Consider the following 26,214-nt stretch of genomic DNA (forward strand, 5'->3'; position numbering starts at 1 on the left):
GTTGACATTCCTTGCTGAAAATTATCAAGGTGATCGAACACAGTTCTAAAAATTGTGCAACGTACAGTGTGCGGCAAAATGTCTACGTAGCTACTGAGACAGGTAGTCTGATGCAGGCTGTTATGTATTCTATTTGTCTGCACAGGAGCTAGGTGTGGAAGAAATTGAATCCTTTTGGTGCTAATAGAAATTGTCTTCTGTTAGTAGATACAGTTTTAATTTTTCTGCAAGCTTGTATACTTTAACTCTTATATACATACATCTTTATTACATTCCATGGATCCATAAGATAGATGACAATAGGATGTGGGAAAAGTCATAATAATACAATACATATTATAAAGTACAATTCATACTGTTATACAAATTTCACATAATACAAACAAAGGGTTCACCTAAAGTAATAAGTTACAAATAAATTACCCATTATATACAGAAGATAAATTATCATTTATTTGTAAACAATAGAAATACATCGACAGTAAAACGAGTGTGTAATTAAGTATCTTTTTAATGCTACATTAAATTGTGCCATTTTATGTACAAGACTTGAGAGACTTGATGGTAGACTGTTGAAAATTTTGATCCCTGCATAATATGCACTCTTCTGAGAACGATGAGGGGATTGCATCTTTCTGGTGCACTATGTAATGCAGCAGTTGGTCTGTCGATGTCTTGTCTAACTTTTGAGGTTAAGATTGTGCTACATGTAAATATAATCCAATGTTAAATAAATGTTTCCACTACAAATTCAACCACATTTATTTTCTACGGCTCTGGCAAACAATTTTCATTATGCTGAAAGGGTGTAAATGAATGTATTAAAATCTATTTATGTTTCAGGTTACAGCCTGGTTGTCACATGAACATATGACTGGTTATCGAATTACTACGACTTCGAAGTTGGCTGGAGTTGATAGGGTCACAACTCAAGTCTAAGTTGTGTCACATGGAAAGATTATATAATGAAATTTCTGGTAGTAAAGAGTAATCAGTAATTATAAATGCCGGGTATTGGTATTTCGTGATTAAATGCACAGGTTGTTATACATGGGTTAAAGGGGCGTTTTAATGTATGAGAAGTAACAATCTGAGAAAGATGAATGTCCCTAAAACGAATTTAGAATGTCAAAATTCTTCTTGGAGGGCACTTGAACTTCACAAACACGTTTCCTAGTATTCATCTTATTTTATAAACACTACGGAATTAACTGTTCTATTTTAGTTCATTTACATAAAAGGAAAGTAGACATACCATTGAATTTATTAGCTGTAGTTGACTGTGAATTACTGTCATAACTATGTACTTTATATTGGTATTAGAAATAAGTATTGTATTTGTGCTATGACATGATCTACATCCTTGGCTAGGGCCTATGAAGGTGCAAATAAATTCTGTTCTATTTTAACCGTAAAAAGCACAAGTATTTTCTGAATGTTTTGGGCAGTTATAAAAAGTAGTTTCAAGTGAACATTTACTTTTGAATACGTAACTATTCAAATACACTTCATTGCTGCATATAGTTTCCTTTTGTTAGTGTTGGCATTTGTGTTTTCGTTTTGTGACATTCATTTATTCAAGTCTGAGGTGGAAGATTGTAAGCAAGGGGCGGTCTGTCATGATAGTGACACTGTTGTCGTAGCGGAAAAGATATCTGTTTAGATAGCAACTTGGTGGAAGGAAGTTGACCACAAATGATCTCTAGTGTATGCTTCTAAATAAATTCCAGTTGTTAGTGATATTTGTTGTGGTAATTGAATTCAGCAGCCATGATGGTAGGTGGACGTAATTTGCCTACCGCGAATCATGATATTCGTGTACACGGTATTTCCTTATTTTCATGGTTCCTGATTTTAATTTTTCACAGGACGGCTTAGATGATAACACGGTGATTCTCAGTGATGAGAATAGGAAGGTAAGCAGTATTTTAAGCAAATGTACCCCAGAATTCTGGTGTAGTTTCTTAAAATTAGTAGTGTTACTTATGTAGACATTGTAATCAGATGACCAAAATTATGTAATATGTAACACTGTTATGTTATTAAGATGCGCTAATAACTACAGTATGACCGAAAACCAATGCTATCATAGAAATCATAATAGCTGTTCTTCAGATTAGTAGGTATGCTGCTAGTACTGAAGATAGAGGCAGCATTTTGCTCTGAAACTTAATATCCACTTACAAGACTACACGGTGTCACAACCAGGAGACCACAATTTGAATAGATGCATTTTTGAAATCTTTGTTACAAGGATGATCATCCACGTGATCTTTATTGTATCTGATCTGATGAGTACTGTTGAAGCTGTGTGTTGGTCTTTAGATTGTATTCACTTTATTAATATTTAAGCTGGTTCATAATTTTCTTGACTTGTACGTAGTGCTTGATGATTTATTATTGTAATTGATTTCATAAGTCACAGCTTGTGGTGTGTTATCACCTCAGGATACAAAACGTAACCTAATTAATGGGAAGAATGATCCTACTTTCACCGAGAGTAATGAAGTGTCGTAATTCTACACTTTAAAAATTTATCTCATGTTGAATTCCATGTTTGGTCTACTTTTTGGCTTTTAACGCTGAGATTGAGAATGAGTAGGAACTGTACCTCCTCTCCCCCAAGTGCCAACATTGGCATGTAATGGGATGGTTTTTAAATGTAGGACATGTCATCATGCAGCAGGAACTGTCTTTGTGTGTGTATACTATTTATATTCTTCATTATCACTGCTTAATTTGTATTCTGAGTGGTAACTAATGTGAGCCAGCTCAGTAAATAAAATGACAAGCTGTCGGCAGCAGAATTTTTTGCTTTGTTGCCATGTCCAGACTGCCTCTGGGTGTACTTACGCAGTTTCCTGTGCAGTAGCTATAGTGAGCCTATCACTGGGATATATCTGAGCTTAGTGTTAAGTTTATAAATGTGCGGAATCTTTTGTAGATTTGTGGTGCGTGGCTTAAAGGTGACTTTAACTTAGCACAGGGGATGTTTTTATTTATGGTTTAACAAGTGACATCCTTCATATGAAAAGTCCTTGCTGCCTCCATCATCACCCTCTGAGACATCAGTAAACTTCTACCAGACTACATTGCACAACAGCCCAGAATACAGCCATCTTTATATTTTCTTAGTGGATAAGTTTTTCTACCATCAAATGCTTCGTTCTGTATGGTGAGGCTAGCAGGAACTATTAGTTAATAATTGTTTAATTTAGTGATCCATTTCTGTGTATAATTTTATTAATTCTGCCATTAAATTTTTCGGTACTTGTGGGTTATCGGGACACATCGCTTTAAAAATAGGTTAGGTTAGGTTAATGTGTGTGGATAAATGACATATACTTGAAAGTTATTATATTTTATTTCAATAAATGACAACTAACCTAACCTAAATTAACCTAACCTAACCTAACCCAACCCAACCCACAAGTACCAATTTTTCTGATAATAAGAAGAGATCTTCAAACTATTGGCATGTTTATAACTGTTATCATACAAAGAATGTCTTATACAGAGTTTGTAAGCTCATTTGTAATGTTACAACATTTCTTTAGTTATTTGTGTCGAGTCAAAACCTAAATACACATTTCATGCAGCTACCATGTTGTTATTTTACGTCCTTAAAAAAAAGGTTTGTTTAGAGTTTACCTATGCAGATTCATGTAGTCATGAACTAGTATGCTGTTAATGATGCTGATGCCCTCCCACCTCACAAGTTTGCATAGCCACCAAGTTAGTGTTATTGAAGGTGGGTGCCTCTGCCCTACTTTGGGGCTATTTTCCATTGTCAGAAAGACTCCAACTTCAGAAAAGTTTGGGAAACTGTTCACAGCCATTTGAATTACAGAGTTGTTATTTGTATGTGGAACCATTTTATATTTTAGTGTCATTCTAATTCTCATTTATTTAATTTTAGCCTGGAAGGTCAGAAACTGTAGATTTGACTGATAATTCATTGCTGGTTGACATATCAGATGCACTTAGTGAGAAGGACAAAGTGAAGTTCACGGTACATACTAAGGTGAGATGATTGTTTTATACGTTAGTCCTCTCGTGAGGGAAATTTTGGTTCGTGAAGTCGAGAGTAATAGATTTCTCTGCCTAAAATCCCCTGTTTGTTTCCTGTCATTTAAAAAAATCTGTCCCGTACATGCTGTTTAAGCTCGTGTTTAATTTCAAGATTAAACATAGTAGATAACAATATTTTAGTATTTTCTGTGATGCAAGTTAGAAACCTATCTCTCTTTCAGACCACTCTACCAGAATTTCAAAAATCAGAGTTCCTTGTAGTTCGTCAGCATGAAGAGTTTGTGTGGCTTCATGACAGATTTGAAGAAATTGAAGAATATGCTGGGTATATTGTAAGTACAATTTGTTGATGTCTTGAAAAGTATGCTTGTAAGAGACAATGAAGGGTGAATTTAAAGAGTTTTTGTTATTGTTTTTCTGTTGTTGATCGTTATAATTCTCACATTTTTTGGGCAGTTTATCATTACAGTTCTCATTATTACTGGATGATTTAGAAGTGCATGGTCTGTTTGATTTCGGTTGACGAAGGTCTGAGAATGAAGTTATTGTAGCAGTCATGGTCTTGGAAATCTGAAACTAGCGATGGTTTTATGAAGAAGTGTAATGTGTTGGAAGTGCAGCATACTTTACAAGTTTGCCTGCTAGATGATGTTGAAGTGCAATGTGCTGAATTTTTCTGTTGGTGTCAGCAGTGTGGAGTCATCAGTGGTGCCACATATCACCAGCTGTGTGGAACGTGTGTCCTGGAAACTTTTTTCGCAGATTATTCGATGGTATTTTTACTATCAGAATTATTGTTGTTTTTGTTTTTCAGATTCCTCCAGCTCCACCACGCCCAGACTTTGATGCATCCCGTGAGAAACTACAGAAATTGGGAGAAGGGGAAGGAACAATGACCAAGGAAGAGTTCAATAAAATGAAGCAAGAGTTAGAGGCGTGAGTTTCATTTACTGAACCATTCTGAGAAGATAACATTAAAATAAATTTGTGTGGAAATGAGTACTGGATTTATCTGGCCGAGTATTGGATCCGGTAGTGGACTTTTGTGAACGCTGTATTAATGGGAATTTCCTGATTAGCTGATTAACTGTCACGTTTCTGAGAAAGACTCGGTAGCATTAGGATTCATCATTTAACTTTAATAAATTTTATTCATTGTTAATATTATTGTGGTTTATTTGTAATATTGTCACCTGGGTTGCATAAGTCATCTGTTTTATCTCAGGTCACTGTGCCTAATTATTGCCTTAAATTAATGGAAAACTTTGTTATGTTAGGTTAGGTTAGGTTAGGTTAATGAATGATTTTTAGAGAGCATGAAAAGTGAGGAGTTGGTGTGGTATGTCTACAGAGACCAAGCTGGAAACTAAAAATGTGATTGAAGCATTAAATTTGTGATCAGGAGACACTTTTGGCTTTATTTGCCCTCAGTTATGTAACTTACAACATGATAAATTTCATGTAGGTTTTCCAGTATTATTTTTGTTTATCTTTCAGAGAATATTTGGCAACATTCAAGAAAACAGTCGCAATGCACGAAGTGTTCCTCTGTCGATTAGCAAACCATCCTGTGTTCCGTAATGACCATAATTTTCGGGTCTTCTTAGAGTATGACCAAGATCTGTGTGTAAGAGGAAAGAACAAGATGGAAGTTCTCGGAGGATTTATGAAATCTTTTACCAAGACCACAGATGAATTCCTGCTTTCAGCAACTGTCAAGGATGTCAATGACTTTTTTGAACAAGAGAAGAATTTTCTTATCGATTACCATTTGCATCTAAAGGATGCAACAGCTAAGGGAGACAAGATGACCAAGCGTCACAAAGGTACTTTCCGTTACTGTAAGCGTACTTGTTTTGAAGTTTCATAACCACATACAGGGAGAGTCTAAGGGATGTTCCACGGACACATGGGGGTTAATTCCGTCTGTCCCGAGTAAGTTTGATTACAAAATAAACATTCATATAAGTTTTTAATGTTAACTCTTTCCTTTCTCCTCTGGCAATTCATTTGTTTAGCAGAAACTTATTTTTAAATAGATTGTGTAGTATTTATACGTTACAAACTGCCGGACATGCAGTAGATACAATACAGGTTGACATTTCCCGCAGTCTATTAATTCGGAGGAAATTATTCATAAAACTAAACCTCTGTCACCTTAGAGAGGCACCTTTCAATTGAAACTTTAAAAATTGTGTGTTGTTGACATTATATTTAGCTAATGGAGCCACATGCAGTGGAAACATCTTAGAAAAAAAAACTAGATCAATGAAATTCAGTTTAGCTCAGGCTAGCATGGTGGACTTGTGTGCACATGATCGTACAATTGAATTCTCATTAAGCTGGAATATTTTTATTGCCTGGAATTTTAAGTGTGTTAATAGATCATCACTATCCTTATCATCATTTTCAACCACTTGTATGATTCAATTATTTGATTTCAGATGTTGCAGATTCGTACATTAAAATATCGACCGGTCTCGTTCAACTCTCATCAATAGATAACAGTGACCTTGAGAAGTTCTTGGCAAAGGTAGCAGAAACGTTTGAAAAAGCTTGTGTAAGTGTTTGAATCCAAATTAAATGTTCAGGTATTTGGAAATATTTTCCCTGTAGAAGCAGTGGAGAAGTGGATAAATATACAGATTTTTCAGATATGTTCTTTGATACGTTGTGAAGTACAAAACGTAGAGATGAGTACAATTTGAAATACTAGTTGCATTTCATAAATGATAAAAGTATTGAAATATTACACCGAATCCGCTGCTCTACAGCAGATATGTCAATATGATGATTTTTGCCATGTTAATATTTTCTTCATCTTCTATGGCTCTCCCGTCCGTATTCGGTCCATGGCCTCCTCAATTATCCTCTTCCATTCGGTCCTCTGTTAGGTCCGTCTGTCCGTGGCTTTGATCAAGGTTTCGAAACATCTTCCTTTTTACGGTACAAGGTTGTTGGCCTTGCGACCGACCCCCAACCTGGAGGACCAGGGTACCTGTCTTAGTCTGACCTCTCCCCCTCGACCAATCTGACTAGGGAGAAATGAACTCCTTCACCATTTTAGAGGGGGGTCAAAGCCAGGAATGTTAAGACTGTAGAGGCATTAGTTTGTGAACATACTTTAATACTTTATGCATCTGTGGTACTTACGATATTGCATATACAGTGGATTCCAGTTAATTGGGACGTAAAGAGTTGAAAAAGTTTTATTCTTTGAGATTTGTCCCGAATAAACGGCCGCCCCCATTAACCGATGGCCCAATTAACCAGAATATACTGTACTAGAAATAATGCTTAGTTTATTATTGTTATTTATGCTTGAAATTTTAGAAAATTGAGGGGCGTGTAGCTTCAGATGAGGACTTGAAGCTGTCTGATACGCTCAGGTATTATATGAGAGACTCCTTTGCTGCCAAGAGGCTGCTTTATCGAAGATTGCGCTGCCTGGCAAATTATGAAAATGCCAATAGGAATCTGGAAAGAGCGAGAACAAAGAATAAAGATGTTCATGCGGTGAGTATTGATTTCTGTTTGGTGGATTAGACTTCGGCGTTGAATAATGAAACGATATTTTGTAATTCGGCGCATTTTCATTTTTGTTCTGTGATGTATGCTTTTCCATCCAGTCTAGTTTTGTTTTTCTACGTTTATACATGATACAAAATATGGAATATTTTATTTTATGTAGTGCATTTGAAGCGGTTTAAAGTTTGGTAGAAAGCTTTCTTCATTTGCTGCCCTTATGCGATGGTTTGTGTTATTTTGGTACCAGTTTTAGATTTATAGGTTAATACAGGATTAGAATGTTATTCAAAATCTGCTTAGGTAAGTTATTATTGTGTGTATTTACGAGTACATTGTAAAAAAATACGTGCACACAGCGAAGTTTTTCAAGAATTAGTAATTGTTATATATTGAGCCATTAGCATCTAATCTCACCTGTTGAGTACATTTTGTTTATATATCAGCGAAGCGTTGCTTTATATTTTAAGTTTAGAACATAAAATCGTTCTTCAGGGTAACACTGATTGTTATGACGATGACTGTCTTCTGGGTTGTTAGACAGTGTAGTCTGGTAGAAGTTTACCATTAGAAGTTTGTTTCCCTGATGATGGAACCAACAAGCACCTCTGAAGTTCTGAACTTCTACTAGACTAAATGGTGTAGCTGCCCGGAAGACAGCCATCTACGTATTTGCCACGTAGGAACCTCGAATATCACAATCGTCATAATAATCACGTTCCCATACAGCCAAGATACGACTGAACATGCTACATAAAATTACTGAAAATAAGTATAATCTGCAAAGTCCTACTATTGGTTTACAAATTAAATTAAATCCGTGGCATAACTAGCTCCAGAGGCTGCTGGCCTCACGTTCACATGCCTAAGCAGTGGTGAACGATCATCCAATCAGATATAGGGTGACGTGCGGTCAGCACGACAAACCCCCAGCCATTGCTGGCTTTCCTGACCGGATTACGCTACTCATTGTAGCTCCCCAATTTCCTCACGATGCTGGGTTGGCACCGGTCCCATGCACCGGTCGAAAGCTCATGAGAAAATTTCTTCTCCCCTGAGACTCAAACCAGCGCGCAATCCGTATCGCCGGTCCGAAGCACGATGCCTCAGACCGCACGGGACCGTACTATTGGTTTGGATTAGTTAAAATGGAGGTGTATAATTATTTAGTTTTCAGTAGCAATGGAAGCTTTTTTGTTGTGAGGAGGTTATTTAAAAAAAATATTTGGTCAAAATGAAATTTTGATAACTTTTGATATATTTCAACTGAATATAAAATTCAGTTGAAATATATTCTTGGAGATTAACAATCTGACTGATGTTGTCATATGTTTATTTCCCGCACTTCATACAAAGATTGTATAATTTAAGAAAAGGACTCTCCTTTGGGTAGCATTCAAGGTAATTTGAAGCTTTCTACTTCAAATTTCTAACAACTTTAGATTTTGGTCTCCTCAATAGCCGCATTAGCCTTCCAAAATAATGTGGAACGTGAAAGCCGGCTGATTCTATGGCTAATTTAATTTTTGTCTTCATTGTTTTTGTTTATCAATTTTTTTGTTTCGAACATTCTGGATTATAGTCTTTGAGGACTGATAACGTTCTTAGTTCTGTACTATTCCATATTGTTTCTTGAAGTAACTGCTTGCATGGGAAAAGTTTAACGTTGTATCAGTGCTTAATATATGTTATTTATTATGTGGGAAAATGACGATATTTTTTTAATTTCCTCGTGGTCGCTGTTTTTGCTTCCTAAGGCTCTGGAAGTGGCTGATGTAAGTAAAAAACAGCTGGCATCTGATTTTGGATGTTTTAGAATAGAAAAAAGCAATGATGATGATTGAATTTGCAGTGATAAATTTAATATATATCTACTTTATAAAGTTAATAATTTTATTATGCTCTTACTAACTGAATTTTCACTTATTCTTCTGCTTGCATGCTTGCTTGCCTGTCTGTCTGCCCTTCTGGCAAAAACACTTCTGTTCTAGTGCAAGAGCGTCACATAAGTATTTAGTTTTGGTTTGCTGTTGGGGAAATGAAAAGAAACATTTTGCAGCAGATTGAAAAGAAAAGTTAATTTTAATAATCTGTATTTAATAAATTCTATGAGGAGGCTAATATTCAGAGAAGACGGCTGTATTCTGGGTTGTCGCAGCACGTACTCTGGTAGAAGTTTGACGACGTTTCAGGGGTGCCTGCTGCCTCCGCCATGAGGTGGCCCACATTAATTTAATCCTATTAGATGATTACAAGGTGAAAAGATCTTATGACAAGTACTTTTTTTTGAAAATGTTGTTCAATATGAAATAACTGAAACTGAATTATACAAAAGTCTACCAAAAAGACACTTTCAGATTCACTTTAAAGACATCTTAAACTGTGATGAAATACTGGTGCATGCACATAATTGATTATTCCTTTTCTTTTGCCGGTCAAAGTTAGTAACAAATGAATACAACTCTGGTTGCAGCATGCGTTTGGATTTAATGTGCAATCACTTGAACAAATTAACTGTTATTTTTCTATATTAGTCTTGTTATTGGTTATTACAGATACTGCTTTTCTGTTTCCAAACCAATCGCATGGTTATTACGTCTAATTAGGCTTACCATTTTATGTTTTATGCATATAAATTTAGGTTTATTTTAGTGGCAAACCTGTTTGAGACTTTACAGTCCAGAAATTGTGAAATAATACTTTGTTCTCCAAAGGCCACGAGATAATATAGCAGCTCGAAAGATACAGTTCTGTTGTTAGTGCGTTTGACTAGTTTAAAAGGTAAACTGTCTCGTAGCATGTTTGGAATTGCTTGTGATTTAATAGTGTGGATGTTCGGGTTTGTGTATGGCGGGCGGAAGTGCATATTGTGTTATCTTCATGAGGGAGAAAGTGGTAATAATGAAAATACCAACATTTGCATGGTTATTGTTACCATTGTGTGTATTATTTTTTTTTTGGCATTACTACTAGAGAAATATGTGGCAGTTCTTTATGCTTTGTGATACCTAGGAGTCTTGCCGTGTAAGTCTTAGTTGAAGCAAGTGCGCATGTCTCAGGTTCAGAACCCACCAGGGGCATTGGTGTTTTTGTGTGTTTATTATTATCAACACTTTGCATTTTCATAATTCTCTTAATTTTTGGGTTTCTACCATTGGTTAAACCTGCATGCAGATAAAATATGTAATACGTGGTAAGTATTTTCCAGGACTGGGGAAATCAAGACAAAATACTGTCAAAAAAATTTCATACATGATACTTCTGTTCTTATACATTGATTAAAGCAACTTTCATTGTGTGTTTATGTTGTGAAGATCCATTTGCATCATCAGTAGTGGATGAAAGACTCTTGGGTTACAAGGTGCGTCAGGTGGCTGAACGGTGAATAAACCATATCTTCTGCCAGCGTTTTCGAGAGCAGAGATTGCTCAGCATTCAGCCACCTGACGAGGCTCGTAAGCCGAGAGTCCTTCATCAGCTTCGGTCGCCGCGAAAGCTTCACTTCATACATGTTTGTAGTGCTTCAGAATGTTCTAAATTAAAAGATTGTGTTTTTGACAGGCCGAACTTGCACAGCAGCAAGCATGTGAAAAGTTTGAACAGATGTCAGACAAAGGGAAAGAAGGTGAGTGGAAAATTTGGACTTACACGATGAAATGTTTTAACCCATTCACTGCTGTACTGTAACTGAAGTGTCCATGTTGCATTGCTAGGCGAAAATAAGTACGGAAATAATCTTTTAATTTTGTTCTCACGAATAGCTCCAAAGAGTATTCAGTGGCACATTTCAATATAGAAATGAAAAAATGAAGAATTTGTCATGTCATTTTGACACACAAACTTTTTGTCTTGGTGAGATTTTAGATTCTTATGACAAGTATGAAGATGACTGTCTGTCTTCTCGGTTGCTGCGCCACGTGGCCCGATAGAAGTTTACTGATGTTTTAGAGGTGCTTGCTGCCTCCGTAATCAGGGTGACAAGGCTCGTTGTTATCATCATCTGGGCTTATCTCCGTCAGCAAGCAGCTCTGAAACACCAGTAAACTTCAATCAGGCCACGTGGCGCAGCAACCGAGAAGACAGACAGTCATCTTCATTCCATCTCGTGTTCCTTCGTACAATACTACAGGACAAAAACCGAACGAGACAGATTTCTGCTCTATGATAATTTTTGTTTCAGAAACATGAAAAAGTTATACTTAAGTCATTCTGATGACAGGAATGCACAATGGGTACTCATTTCTGTATTATTGACTGGCGGTTTAATAAATTTTATTGGTGTTGTATGTAATTGTGCTTGATATTCAGCTGAATTGCATTTAAGAATTTGCACTTGTAGATTTTTATTTCAGGTCTTGTAGCATGTTGTTAGAGTTGAAAAATGTCTTTGTCATATGCAAATGAACATTTACCTTGCAGTTTTTAAGCAGTTCTGGCATTAATCATTAATATTAATTTCAGAATTGATGGACTTCAAGACAAGACGAGTGGCAGCTTTCCGGAAGAACTTGGTTGACCTTGCTGAGCTAGAGATAAAACATTCAAAGGTTTGCTTTATTGCCTGCTTTATCTTGAGCATTTACTTGTTTTGTCTTCAAAGTGTTGCATGCTGTGAGACACGCTCCTTACTACCTGTTGTTGTTTCTTGGATCTACAACCCGGTTGTGGGTTTTCGCCGCCTCCTTTTCGGATGTTTCTTGGTTTTGAAGTGTGCATTTATGAGTAGTGAGTGACCAGCCCACTGAGTTCACAATTTCTACTCATCGATATCTTCCTGAGTTGACTGCCAGAGCCATCTAGCAGTTAATCAGGAGACTTGGGTGAGAAATGGCCTCTGAATTTTGCTCATGTAACATCTCGTATCATGCTCGTAAGGTTCTTTTACGTGCCGTAAATCTACGACATGGGACCGCCGGCTTTACTTCCCCTCCAAAGGAAGTTGTGCTACGGATTTTTATCACCGTTAAAAATCCACCGACCTTGGCCGGGATTGAACCCATGAACCTTGCAAGCACGCGCACACTTGCTCCTTCGATCCTGCCATTGTTGGAAGCACCGGCGGAAGGCTTCGTTTGGAACCTTCTGGAGTTCGGCCGTCACATTCGATTTGATGTCCTCCATGGTTGCGAAACATGTCCCCTTGAGGCCCATTTTCAGAGTAGGGAACAGCGAGAAGTCACTCGGAGCGAGGAGATTATGGTGGTTGGGTGATGATGGGAATGCTTTTCTCGGCGAGGAATTGCGGCACAACCAGCGATGTGTCGAATGCGACGGCCGAACTCCGGAAGATTCCAAACGAAGCCTTCCGCCGGTGCTTCCAACAATGGCAGGATCGATGGAGCAAGTGCGTGCGTGCGCAAGGGTCCTACTTTGAAGGTGATTAGGTAAGCGTTGCCATATGTCCAACCATTACAGTGCTATACCACAATTCCGGGAACTTCTTGACTGCCCTACGTATATCTCTGGAACATTTAATACACTTTTTCTCTGTATTGAACTGTGTGAATGTATTTTTTTTAAAAAATGCTTTGTGCGTCAGAAAATTTATATTACTCGTCAAATTAGTCTGTTGTTTTGGAGACAAGGACAGTCTACAAAATAATGTTTTCATTCTCTTTTGACTCCTTTGTTTATGTGAGATGACTTTGTTGCATTTTAAAGAAACATCTTTTAGTTTCATGTCTATTTTTACACATTCGAATCACAATACTTGTTATAAATTGTTGACAGGCTCAAGTACAACTGTTAAAGAACTGCTTGGCAGCGTTGAAAGAAGAGTGACGGAGGGTAGGTCTGCTCTCTGTCCCACTAGCTGACATCTCTTCATTTGTCCAGTAGCTAGCCGCCAGTGCACTGAGGCTTGCGCAACGTTCTGGTGGGACATCTGTGGTGGGAGGTTAAAATGTGCAGGAATACTTGAGAATCATTGAAGGGAATGCGTGGATACATAACCTCAAAATAATTTTTCATGCAAGTGAATGCCACTGAAAATTGGTTTTGTTTAACTTGAAGCCTTTCTTGTATAAAAACTGTTAGCTGAGTAATTGAGATTGTTTAATCTCGAGATAAATTTGTTTTAAAGATTTAATTCTGAATTTACTGCAAAATTGCTGTAGTAGTGAATGAATTTAAGAAAGGCTAAAGAATGGTTAAAGACATTTCTATTCCGAGCATTCTCTTCAGAAAAATAAAGAACACAGTACTTGAGAAAGTATATATGTGTGCGCGCGCGTGTGTGTGTGTATTCTGCAGCAGATGCGATGGTATTCTATAGTTTCTGTGTATTTGTTGTGTTGCTCAGCGTTGCGTTCCTGAATTTAAGTATGTTCTAAATCATAATATTTCTTTTGGAAAAAAACAGTTTATTTTGATTTTATTTTTTTTGTTTTCCTTTTTTTATGAATATGAACTTCATTACTGAAGCATCAAATTATCTTCACTACATAAAAGTCATATAGAGCTTATATACTTATGTTTCCCGTTACCTATTCATTCCGTATAATGCTATGTATTTGTGGAACGGCCCGTCGTAGAGTGACGGTCGATTCACGTATGTATAATTGAAGAAATAAGCTGAAAGATTAAAATTCTTATCACCGCATTCTTTATGTAATTACACCATATGTAATTAATTACTGTTATATATGATATTCCATGACCACAATGTATGCAATAACTGGAATTCTAATGATCGTTTCGGAAAGCGCAGAAGTTTTATGCACCGAGATTCATATATTTATGACTTACGTTATTTGTCCCATTCAAGTTTAAAATTGTATAGTGTATAAGTTTTGTGACATCATGTTCCTGCGTGTCAATAATTCCTAATAGTATTTTTATTGCACGCGTACTTGCGTTAGGCGTTACATTTCTCTTCTTTAATAATGTAGCTTTATCAACACAAATATTATGCACGTTGTCTGGGTATTAAGGAATAATATATTTGTACAGGAGAGTATTATTGTTTAACTGATCTTTTTTTTTAAAACAAGAGCAACTGTTGATTTAGAATATGGTATTTTCCTATGCCAGTGCTTGCATCTGGCGTCGTAATGAGTGCGGACATGTAGTATGTTACTGTGTGTCTGATAAATTTTTTCTATGTGTTCTATGCGTTTTTATAAGCATATTACTGTCCATTTGGAACACAAAGCTAGTGAATGAGAGCTAAGAGAAATGTTTGGTGTACTATTTTTGACAATGAGTAGAGGGTAGGACTTGTAATTATTTTGAAAATATTGAAATGAGTGTTTCAGTCATTTGTTAAATTGTACATATGAAGTGGTTTGTTGATTAAGTATCGTGTTACATCTTTTGAACTTTAGAACCAGTAGAAAGCCCTTTTTTACTCCAATGTAGTTAGCTTTTGAATGAGGTAGCAGTGTTCTTATATCAGGTGTCAGGAACTTTGGTAGTTCAGGGTACACGTACTCTCATTGGAAATCAAATTCCATATGGGCTTAATGACAAATAATAACTTAGAGAAAATGTTTGTTTTCGCAATTCTTTGAGCCCTGTTTAATGAATTGTACTTGAAACGGGTGAGCAATGAATATTGTGGGGAGTTTTTATCATTCTCAATCAGCATCTTTAATCTTATTTCAATTCCAAATTATATATTGAAATAAAAATACCAATGTGAAACTAATAATAAAATTATTTTGTTGTTAGTTACCTTATCACGAATGCTTGACCCTTTAAAGCCGAAGGTTGTCTTAAAAATATTTAAGAATTAAGTCCGTACCGTGAAGAGAAAACAACTCTTCACTGTTACGAAGATCACTTGGTTAATGTTGTTTTAGGAAATAATCTCTGTTTACCGCGAGAATCATAGAAAAACCCAAAAATTCAGCACTACTGATTGTTAAAGAAGGTACATATAGTTACCACTTGGATTAAAGGGTAAAGTTGTTGATATCTTGATCTTCACCTTCCTTAACCTTGAGGTTTTAATGGTAGTGAGTAAGAAGATGGCCGTCTTCTAGGTTGTAATGCCGGGAGAAGTTTGCTGCATCCAGCAAGGACCTCTGAAATACTGGCAAACTTCTACCTGCCTGCATAGTGTTATAACCCAGAAGATGGTCATGTAATCAGTCATTGTCTAACTTATTGTTTGGCAGTGTCTCAGAAGGTCAGTCAACTGCATTATTTGTTTGTCTATATGTGTTAAGTATATGGTAATTAAGCATTGTCATAATTTGTGATCTTATATGAGAAATTCTTGTAAGTGGGAGATTGCTTTTCTGCCTTCTGGCACTATTGGTAAAGTTGAAATTGCTTAGAAGGAAGAAGGTGGGACACACGGTTTTATCAGAGGCCAAGCTAGCACAAATGGGCAGATGCACAGAAGGCACAATGTTCCAGAAGACAATTTTATGTTTGTGAAATTGATTGTTCCATAGTTACGAGTGTTTGGAGGTTATGTCGAAGTGTGATGGTAGTTAACTTTGTTATCGGCTGAGCTCTTGGCAGTGGCTGAAAAAAAATGGTTGCCATCAGATCGTTTATATAGAATTTCACTACCATCGTGGACAGATAGCAGCACGTCTCACGTCTCTTATTGTTTGTTAACTTTTAACATTTGGCGCCATGATGACTGAGTTAAAAAGTACGTGTGAAATGTCAGTAAACGTCTACCATCCCAATGTTTGCAGCAACCCAGAAGTTTCCCGTCTTTTCCTCTGCGCTATTCTTTGACAAGCCGAGTAACAGCTGACTTTTCTAGGAATATCCTACACCATAGAGTGAGTGAACACTGGGTTAATAATCTGTATGTTCGTGTATGGAGGGCTTTATAATTGATAAAAATCTGTTTTTAGTTTTGTAACATGATTGAAATGCACAAAAATGCACGTGAAATGTGTTTTGCAGCGGTAATTAAGATTGCTGGTTATATGGGCTGACCAGGTAAGTGTTATGGGAAGAGTGTCAGATGTGGAAGGAACCTGTTTTACACTGCCAGATTTCAAAAATGATTACGCTAAGAAACTATCAGGTTTTAGAGTGAACAAGCTCATTGTTGTCCTTTGACGTATCCAAACATCTTGAAGAAAATCAAATTTTCTGGCTTGTTTGTGAAAGACCTGGCAATTATTTGATTATCATTCATTTAAAAAATAATTATATTTTAACATAATTAAAATAAATGCTCCGCAATTTAGCTGAAACAAATACTTTAATGTAACTTCCAATAACAATGAGACCGGTTGTTTTCGACAGGTTGGTATTGAAACATTACGATCATATTAAAAGAAAAACACAGAAAATCTGATAAGTAAATAAAACATAACCTCAACTGTGGGTGTTGTTGATGGGTTAATAATGATTAAGGAAAGCTGTTGTGCCAAAGAAGAATTTAATTGATGCTTCCAATGGAATTAAACAGTACAAATATTATAATTAATATTACAGAAATGTAAGAAGTATAATCTATACAACTGCGATGTACTTTCATGTTATTTATTTATTTTTTTACTAGAATTGTTAATATCTGTTTTAGAGATTGTCAGTGAAAAATATCGTATTACAGTTAGCAATATTAATATTATTCCTTATTAATAGTTTGACTTAGAAATTCACTCAGTCATTGTTTATTCTTTATATTATTGCTTGCCAAGAACACCTTTCTCGTTAAAGTAATTAATTAATTACTTCTTAACACAGCATCGTGTGATATTCTACCACAGTAGTTAACAGGAGTCCAAAATTGTTTATATTAGGACTAGATGTGATAGTACACGTCAACACGAGCGTAAATAAATGTTTTGATTTATTTTAGGAATGTAAATTTATGAAAATATGTTAGTATCAGTACACGGTCTTTATTTAATTACTAATTATAATCGGCTTTGGCATTCTACCGTGGGTTACTTAATGGCTACATTGGGGCATGGCCTTTCTACTATGCATGTCTGCTCCCTTTCGTAGTTTTTTCAGCTGCAGTGATTTAGAAATTGCAGAATTATTGAGGAGTGAAATTTATTTAGAGATTTTTGAAAATTTCCGTTGGCTTGTATATTTTAACTGCGTCTTCTAAACAGATTATGCGTCATATCCTGTAGTTCTGTGAGTTTATGGGACACTTTAAGATGAATTATTTCATTGTGTTCTTCATTTTCAAATATCCCCTCTGACTGAGGATACGAATTATAGAAATTAAACGTGGGTATTAATCACATGGTTAAAATTAGTGCACAATCGTCATTTTATAAGGCTACAATTTTTGATAATTTTGTAGTGTCTAAAAACACATCAATTGATCTTAATTTATGGGAAAGATTGCAGGAGTCTTTCTTCAGTGTTACCTGCGACATTTCATAAAATTGTTCAGAATTCCCGATCATGTATAGCAGAGAAGCCGTGCCTCAGCCTGTATTAGAAGAGTTTTTGACCATAGAGGTTCCTCTTGTAACCTAACGCGAAAAAAGTTGACCCCAAATCAGTTGCCACTTTAGCGTTGTATCAATTGTGGACGTATTTACTATGAAGCTATGTACTGAGAAGATTTTATATATGTATAAATAATTAAAAACATTCATTTTGCCATACTTTTGCACTAAATTGATCGTAATTAAAACAAGAACATACATTCCTAAGTATACAGACACACATCCAAGATCCCTCTTGTGTAATCGGATTATTACAGATAAATTGTTTTGTCTGATCTTCGATTGATTTAAATTATAGATTGATCTCTGAATTAGAGTAAGGCAGACTTTATAAAGAACTGAGAACTGTAGTAAATGCGTTTATTCGTATTAATGGAAACGTATCACGTCAGAAAGAAACATTAGTTACTGAGTAAAGTATGAGGGCCTTAAAAAATAAAAAATTTGCAGCAAAATGTTTTTTTTTATATCCTATAATCCTCAGGCTACTAATTTTAACAAAGATATAGCTGGATGTATAATTTTTAAATGCAATCTGTTATCACAGTTCCAAAATTTTTTTTAACAACCTTCACAGAAAAATATGTTTTCTGCCTATCAGTAAATTCTATAAATTCGAATTATTTAATTATTTTTGCTATTGCGAATAGGATGTTTAAATTTTTAACAAATATTTTAATTTATGTTCTAACATAAACCACGAACATTCGTAACTAAAACTGCATTGTTTTGAAAATGTAACTGTTTTAATGATTGTCTACACATTCATTAATTACAGTATTACATTTCTGTAAATTGTAACAAAGCTAATAACTTCATGATTTATAATGCAGTCTGTACTGGAACAATTCTTAGGCCTGTCGTCACATTTCATGATCATTCTCTCGCTCTCTTTCTGGTGGTATGTAACACGAGACTCTGAAGCCTTAGTTATTGAAGTGTTTAAAGTTTGTAGGCCACACATTCTAAAATAAAATGCATGTAAATTGTCAAACGACAGCTTTTAGGCAGGGCTTTTCTTGGGGGGGGGGGGGGGAGACACACCCAAAACGGGAACTTCAAAATCTGCTGTTCCTAACCAATAATTTTTATTTCAAGGTCATTCGTTTTTAAATATATCGGAGTTTATTCTTAGAAATTAATCTGCTAAAGCAGGAATTATTAAATTCTAAAGGGTTCTGATGATAATAGATTACATTTAAAATTATTCATTGTTTGGACTTTTTCCATCGTCATTTTTTTAAAAAAAGAAAACCACGACTTTTCGGAGACTGACTCTGTGTCCTTCGTCAGGCGAGAGGTACCTACGTAGTGGTTTTCTTCTTTTTTTTTAAAAAAAAAACGATGGGAAAAGTCCAAACAATGAATAATTTTAACATAATTATTTTCTAGCTGGATATATCTGAAGGAACGTGGTCTTCATATAAGTTAATTAAAGGATTTATTGTTATTCCTATAAAGTGATATAACCTTTTCAGCACTGAGTTTCATGGGGGGGGGGGGTGGGGGTGGTGTCAAACATTTCTGTATTTTCATTGGTTAAAAGCCATAAATTGTTAGTCTGAAGTGTCACGGGAGTTCACGATATTTAATTTACATTTAAATTATCAGATAATGAAGTTGTTCAGAGCAGAATCTGGCACTGTGTCTTAACGAGCCATCTAATTTCATAGCATTTAAGGTGTTATCAGAATCTGCCAGTACCACATAAGATTAAAATTAGCGGCTCAGAATTAACCCGTGCCTAATAGTTTTAATTATTGTTCGTAGAAGATGTTTATTCTTCACAATGTCTTCCCTTTCCGTGATACGAAACTCATAACTTTATATACACAAACGTTAACAGCGTCCAGTCCAGTGATAACGCACAGCCATTTAACATTGGACCTCGGAGGAACCAACTTATTTTCTTGTATGTTATGGTCTTAATTTATATTTTTCACATATTGTCAGCCCTGCTAATGAAAATTTTACAAATAAAATTATAATTTATATTCCACTCACTTTTCCTACTGACTGTTTCGTATCTGCCTGCAAACTTAGTAACAAATAATATTAACAGATCTCGTAAACTTTCAAATAACTGCAACACATTGCCAGAGGTTTAGAAGTGAACTTCTATTTATTTATGGAACTTCACTGTGTATGTTGGAAGGAGTACTCTGAGATTTCTATTGGTTTGTAGTAGCTCTTGGACTCCTGTGGGTATTTGGTGTAACCAATCCCAATATTTGAAACGAGATCCTTAAAAATGTCGAGAACAAAACAGCGTCACTCCTCTGGAATTAGATACTCCAATTAAAGAAGGAACGCTGAGACAGGCTTCAGTGTCTGTCGTAGTCATTACAACCTGTTTGCCATGTCTGAAAGCTGACTCTTGACATCGTCCACAGCCGAATACAGAGTTCGACGCAGTGCGCATTGTTCTTGCGCACTTGTCGTCGGAAGTGCGCGCGCACCTCATAAAAGTGCACACAACTTGCTTCTAGGTTTGTGCTGCTTTCCTTTGTGGAGTTGCGTCACAGGTTTATTGTTTTTATTCTTTAGTTCTGGGATGGTCGGTACGAGAACAGTCTCAGGTTCCTGCTGTTGGTGTTGGCTACGACCACTGCTGCTGCTACTGTACAAGGAACTGCTTAGACGCTCTCTGACCGCCTTTCCTAATGTCTTACCCTTACGCAGGCTAGTGAACTTTCCTAAGGTAGAACCTCCAATACTTCCGGCACTTCCGTTAGCCCTTTGAAAATGGTGACCAGGCTCAAATCCTGTCTGAAAATGAAAAATTAAATTGATAATTTTTCTAAAGACTCGGGCCAGAATATTGTGTTTATCTTATTCGAAACCTTGAGGTCCATATATTTTACTTCAAGCCCTCAAGACCATTTATTTAAATTTCAAAATCAAATTTCGAACATGAATTTCAGTCTGTTACCTTGAATCTAACAGACTCGGAAATTCGCTTTTAATTAATGTTTTTTTTTTCGATTTTGAGATTGTCAGTAATGATGGATTTCAGCAAAACACGAAGCCTCTTGGTTTCATTTATATAGGTTATATAATTTATATAATTATTTGACAAATGAACCCTGTGGTCTAAGTCAGTGGTTTTCAACCTGGGGTACGCGTACCCCCGGGGGTAAGCGAAGACATCTTAGGGGGTACGTGAAATTTAAAAATTTATATATTATTTTATGATAAACACTGAATAATCAGTAATGTAATTTATTTAATTTATTTTAGATGTAGATTATATACTATGTATAACTTGAATTATACACCAACAACTTTGGGGGGTACAAATTTGAAGTGAAATTATATCTGGGGGGTACGCGAACAAAAAAGGTTGAATACCACTGATCTAAGTAATATTGAATGGCATTATTCTCGATGACTTCTTCCAAAACACGAAGAAGTCCCATGTATCTCTTCTAGCTGGTAATTCTTTTCATCATTGGTTTACTTTTCTGTGTTCTGTGACATGAAGACATACCCGTTTCTCTGCGCCGTGAGCGCAGTTGAGTGTCGTCACTGTGAATTCAATGTCTCTGGGTTGTTCTGAGTTGGCTGTAAGAGAAATAAGATGTCGCTGTTATGATAATGTAACGTGGGGAAAATAATGCAAGAAACTTGCTTCAAAAAATATTTAAAAGTCTTAAGACAAATGAATCATGACGAAATTAATTTACGCAAGGTGGAGGTTAAATAATCCTGATTTGGATTAGGCATTAGACAGGATTATTTGGGGGTGCCCTGAAGGGGAATTGGACCCTGAAATTTGGCTTAGTCTCGGTGTCAAAACCTCTCAGGTCACTTCAGATCCTTCTGAGGCCTGGATGATCTGACCTGAGATGATAGAGACAAAGGGGTGTCCAATCTGGCGAATGCAAGGCCAAAGAATGACAGTAACGAGGAATTGTTTTCTGTCTATTAATATTCGAGTTGTTCGTATTTTTAATAATATTCAGAACATTGTTTCTGTAGGGAATTTGAACCCCAGGAAACTTGCTTATTATTTTCCTCTAATACACGATGTTTTAGAATGATTCATCCTTGTTCTGCACAAAGGGATTCTTGAAGTTGTACTTTTTTACCTGCGGAGAATCTGTATAATTGAATGATACAAGAACATATGAATGGTGAATAAATGAGTATTTCGAACCAGACTGTCATCAATCTGATGATGCTATCAAGCAATGACCTGGAGAAACTGAGGAGGAGTACAGAACATGACAACCAAGAATGTTAATAATATGGCAAAATTTTAACTGGGTACCTGACAAATAAAAGTTTTGGAGGTACTCCTTTATTTCCAAGTTACTGTTTTACCAGTGGTGTAATTAGTTTTATTGAACAAGTTTCATAAAATTCTATTTTGTTTAATAAATTTTCTCTCGGGCTACCAGCCGTGTACGGTGGTTTAATGAAGAAAACACGAACGTTTCGAGAACCATCTTCGTTCTCGTCAACCCGAGAAGAATTTATTATACTTAGTCGCTGTGAAAGTTTCAGATCGTACTTATATTTTGTTGTTCATAAATTATGAGACAGCAGTGATTTTAATTGACTGTTACAGTGGGTGTGGTCTGGGGCGTGGTCCTTCATCACTTACACATTGGGATTATGGGCTCAAATCCTCCATGGACTGTAGAATCGTCGAGTAAATGATTTTAATTGTCAGGTGAGGGGAGAATGCAATGAATTTAGATGGAATGTGTTTAGAGGAATTTGATTTTACCTGAGAATTCTTCGACTGGTTTATCGATGGTGTCGTGGTCAATCCACGTGAGGCCCATTTCAACCTTTTCAGCCAAGTCTTGCCAGTTCCGTCTGTTTTCCTGGCAGCCATCATGCAATGGCTGAATCCAAGGAAATGTATCTGAAAGCACCTGCAAACAGGTTCGTAAAAGGAAGAATCTGTTTTAAATTATCTTGTGCTGAATGCACGAAAGAATAGTTTTGCCGGGTGTTTTGTATGGTAGTGAAACACGGTTTCATTCTCCGAAGGAAGGAATTAATTGAGAATATTTTAAAACAGTGCCATATTCAAACGAAGAACTGAATTTTATTTTCACCCTCGTGTTTCAGCATGGTCCCATCTTCATTAAAATTTAGAGATGAGGTTAATTACTTAGATCACATGGACACGAGTTTGAACCCTTTCTAGGGCAGTATCACCACCAAATTCACTATTTCTATAATTCTCAGGACGAGAAACAGACGTAGGAAATAATGTAAAAAATGCTCAAAAACAGATATTAATTATTTAAAATTATTCATTGTCAGGACTTTTTCCATCGTCTGTTATTTTAAAATCACGACGTTTCGGGGGCTGGTTCTGTCTCGGTCTTCAGGTGACTGGACAAGTGACAGAGACTAGCTCTATCTAAGGGACACAACAGTGTAGGTACCTCTCACCTGAAGACGGAGACAGAACCAGCCTCCGAAACGTCGTGATTTTAAAATAACAGACGATGGAAAAAGTCCTGACAATGAATAATTTTAAGTCTAAACTACCGTCGTCAAAACCCTTTAGAATTGAGATATTATTTATGTTCGTTGTTTGTTTCTTTGTTTGGTTGTTTAATAGTGCTGTATCTACTGCTGTTGTGTAGTGCGCAGCTAGAAATGTACGAATAATTTTGTATGGCACAAAGTTGGGATAAATCAGCTATGGCACATTGAAAGTTAATGTCAAATCATTTGTCTTTGCTGGATTGAGGAAAGCTATGAAGAATTCAGTACAATGAGTCTCTCTCCATTTATAATTACAGCCACGTACCTCCTTATTGCATACGCCATTTAGGATAATGTGTTAATTTTTTCAACAAGCTATTAAATCCTTCTGAATTCTTAATGTTCTCTTGTAGGAATGTTTACGAGAGGAAAATGCTGTTTTATGATTTGCAGGTGGTTTTATGTGAGAACTGCCTCGTACTTACCTTGTATAAAGGAAGACAGATGACATCTATGAACCCAACTTGCATTTGTGGTAATTCGTCCTTTCTTTCCCGATCCATCATAGCCTGAAAGTACGAACATTAAAAGTAGAAAACTCCACGATAAAGAATTTTCTATTAGCAACTGATACTTACGGAACTCATCAAGACATTTCCTTCCCTTATGAATCTTGAAGGTTTACCTTTGAAATCGCGAAAGTGAGCCATCAGACCTCATGCTGTGCTAACCCATTCCAGGTCACATCTTTACACCCTGTTTCTCTGTGATTTTTTTAATATTATCTTTCTGTCTATGCTCAGGTCTGCCAGGTTGTTTCTTCCATAAATGCTTCCTATCACATCCTCCTTGATTTAATCGCCATAACAAACTCAGACGAGTACAAAATTTTCAAGGTCATTTTATATAACTGTTCCCAGTTCTTCTTCGTTAGGTTCAAATTCTTTATTTTAGAATTTTTGTTGTTATAGGAAGTATGAATACCAGTCAGAGCCATAATCATGACTTAACATTGCTGTCTATCCTAAAGCTACAGTACGTATAGATTTATTAAACTTAAAAGATACAAAATATATCTGCGTAAAATCAGAATACTGGTATATGAATACAACTTAAAATATTATTTTGTTTTTTGGAAGATTCCACCACATACATCTCTTGTTCTCCGTCAGGAAATGGTTTTTATAGCCTGTCGCTCTGCAGATATCCCAGTGGCGACTCACAAACCTTAGAAAATGAGGGGAAATTAAAGTAGACGTCTCAAATGTGCACTAGGAAGAAAATTAAGAAAAGAAGTTTATGAAACCAATGGAACAAATGAATTTGAATAATCTTTTCCACAAGTTGGCATGTTATTTTCTCGAAACAGTTCACCTATTTCTGAGGGGTTTACCTACTGCAGCCAGCTAACCGCTCTCATAGGCCCTGGTCTTCCCCGGTAGTTGATGAATGAATTTGGTTCTTACCACTGGTTGTTGGTTGAGCTGTAGTTTCTCCAAGTCTCCTTGGTCGAAGAATTCATCAGCCACTAGCTTAGCTACTTTGTGTTGCACCTCCCAAGGTTTTGCGATGGCACTGACGTCACAAGCTGTCATCATCATGCCACACAACACTGCAACGATAGGAGAGCTTATTTGAATGTGAGTTTACGGTAAGTGATATTCTCGGATTGTAAAATGAGTACACATAATCTAATAATAAACGAAAGCTTCGATGACTTACATTCCTTCTTCCCTTCGCTCTGCCAGTCAAATTCTCCCTCATCCACTAATTTCATAAAACTGTCCTTCTTCTTGAAATACATCGCTAAGTCTGTTGAAATTATAGCATTTTCCACAGTCTTCATCACATGCCTGTAGTCTTCTGTCGAGAGAGACTGCAACACGAAATAAGTTAGGTTAGGTTAGCTTAGATTTGGTTAGGTTAGGTTAGGTTTGGTTGGGTTAGGTTAGGTTAGGTTTGGTTGGGTTAGGTTAGGTTTGGTTGGGTTAGGTTAGGTTAGGTTTGGTTGGGTTAGGTTAGGTTAGGTTTGGTTAGGTTAGGTTAGGTTTGGTTAGGTTAGGTTTGGTTAGGTTAGGTTAGGTTAGGTTGGGTTAGGTTAGTTTAGGTTGGGTTAGGTTACGTTAGGTTAGGTTAGGTTAGGTTAGGTTAGGTTTGGTTGGGTTAGGTTAGGTTAGGTTAGGTTCGGTTAGGTTAGGTTTGGTTAGGTTAGGTTGGATTAGGTTAGGTTTGGTTACGTTAGGTTAGGTTAGGTGTACATCTCAAAGCAGAACTTCATATATTTTTTGCTATATTTTCTGGTTGTTGCACAACGTGAGAAAAACTTACAGGGAACATTCAGACCTAAGAGAGATGAAGTAACAACAAAATGGAGAATATTATATGATTAGGGGCTTCTTAATTTCACCAGATATTACTAGGGTGAGTAGTAGTAGTACTGAGACATGTAGAATGCATGTGGAGATAAATAGACACACTGAACACAAAGCAGGGATTTGAACCACTCGACAGTGACTTTCGGGTTCACAGCTTATCGTATCATGTGATTGTAATGTGGACAGTTAAAAATTGGTCTTAAAGACATTAATAATCAGCGGATAATAGTCGGAATTCGCTGTCTGAAAGTACGGCTTACAGTTTTAAACAGAACATCATATTTCAGTGTTTAGCCTCTCCTGTTTCCTGCTGGGACATCGCTTTAAATAGACCACGACAGATTCCTTCCACGTCCTTCCCAACTTATAGTTCATCACCACCATTGCATTCGGCACTGCTGTAGTTTGGATAACTAAATCCATGGAGCACATTTATTCTA

The 26,214-nt window shown here is 36.3% G+C and overlaps 2 protein-coding genes across 6 annotated transcripts in view; one reads left to right on the forward strand and one right to left on the reverse strand.

Annotated features, from left to right (window-relative positions):
- Positions 1-1,516: 1,516 nt before the first annotated feature.
- Snx6 (sorting nexin 6) lies at positions 1,517-15,213 on the forward strand. 2 transcript variants are annotated; one of them, XM_087360895.1, is made up of 12 exons: positions 1,517-1,776; positions 1,869-1,916; positions 3,920-4,024; positions 4,254-4,364; positions 4,847-4,968; positions 5,530-5,858; positions 6,477-6,592; positions 7,366-7,548; positions 9,315-9,332; positions 11,119-11,182; positions 12,019-12,104; positions 13,288-15,213. In XM_087360895.1, exons 1-12 carry the CDS (start codon positions 1,771-1,773, stop codon positions 13,336-13,338), a joined length of 1,239 nt encoding a protein of 412 aa, XP_087217021.1. In that variant the 5' UTR covers positions 1,517-1,770; the 3' UTR covers positions 13,339-15,213. The 2 variants fall into 2 exon arrangements, with proteins under 2 accessions (XP_087217021.1, XP_087217022.1); XM_087360896.1 differs by lacking the exon at positions 9,315-9,332 and having other exon boundaries at positions 1,525-1,776.
- A 1,680-nt stretch (positions 15,214-16,893) lies between these two features.
- The window catches only part of Pde6 (phosphodiesterase 6), an 86,147-nt gene continuing 76,826 nt past the window's right edge, over positions 16,894-26,214 (reverse strand). For all 4 annotated transcript variants that reach the window (XM_087360891.1, XM_087360888.1, XM_087360890.1 and 1 more), the window contains 6 exons: positions 25,122-25,275; positions 24,866-25,011; positions 23,885-23,968; positions 22,681-22,831; positions 21,436-21,509; positions 16,894-20,714 (listed from right to left, as the gene is read on the reverse strand). In XM_087360891.1, the coding sequence (XP_087217017.1) occupies positions 20,406-20,714; positions 21,436-21,509; positions 22,681-22,831; positions 23,885-23,968; positions 24,866-25,011; positions 25,122-25,275 (918 nt within the window). In that variant the 3' untranslated portion in view covers positions 16,894-20,405. The remainder of the gene's footprint in view (positions 20,715-21,435; positions 21,510-22,680; positions 22,832-23,884; positions 23,969-24,865; positions 25,012-25,121; positions 25,276-26,214) is intronic.

The sequence above is a fragment of the Zootermopsis nevadensis genome, unplaced genomic scaffold, assembly GCF_977971745.1.
Source record: "Zootermopsis nevadensis isolate Lab colony 2312 unplaced genomic scaffold, Znev_1.0 Znev_ptg000050l, whole genome shotgun sequence".
NCBI lineage: Eukaryota > Metazoa > Arthropoda > Insecta > Blattodea > Termopsidae > Zootermopsis > Zootermopsis nevadensis.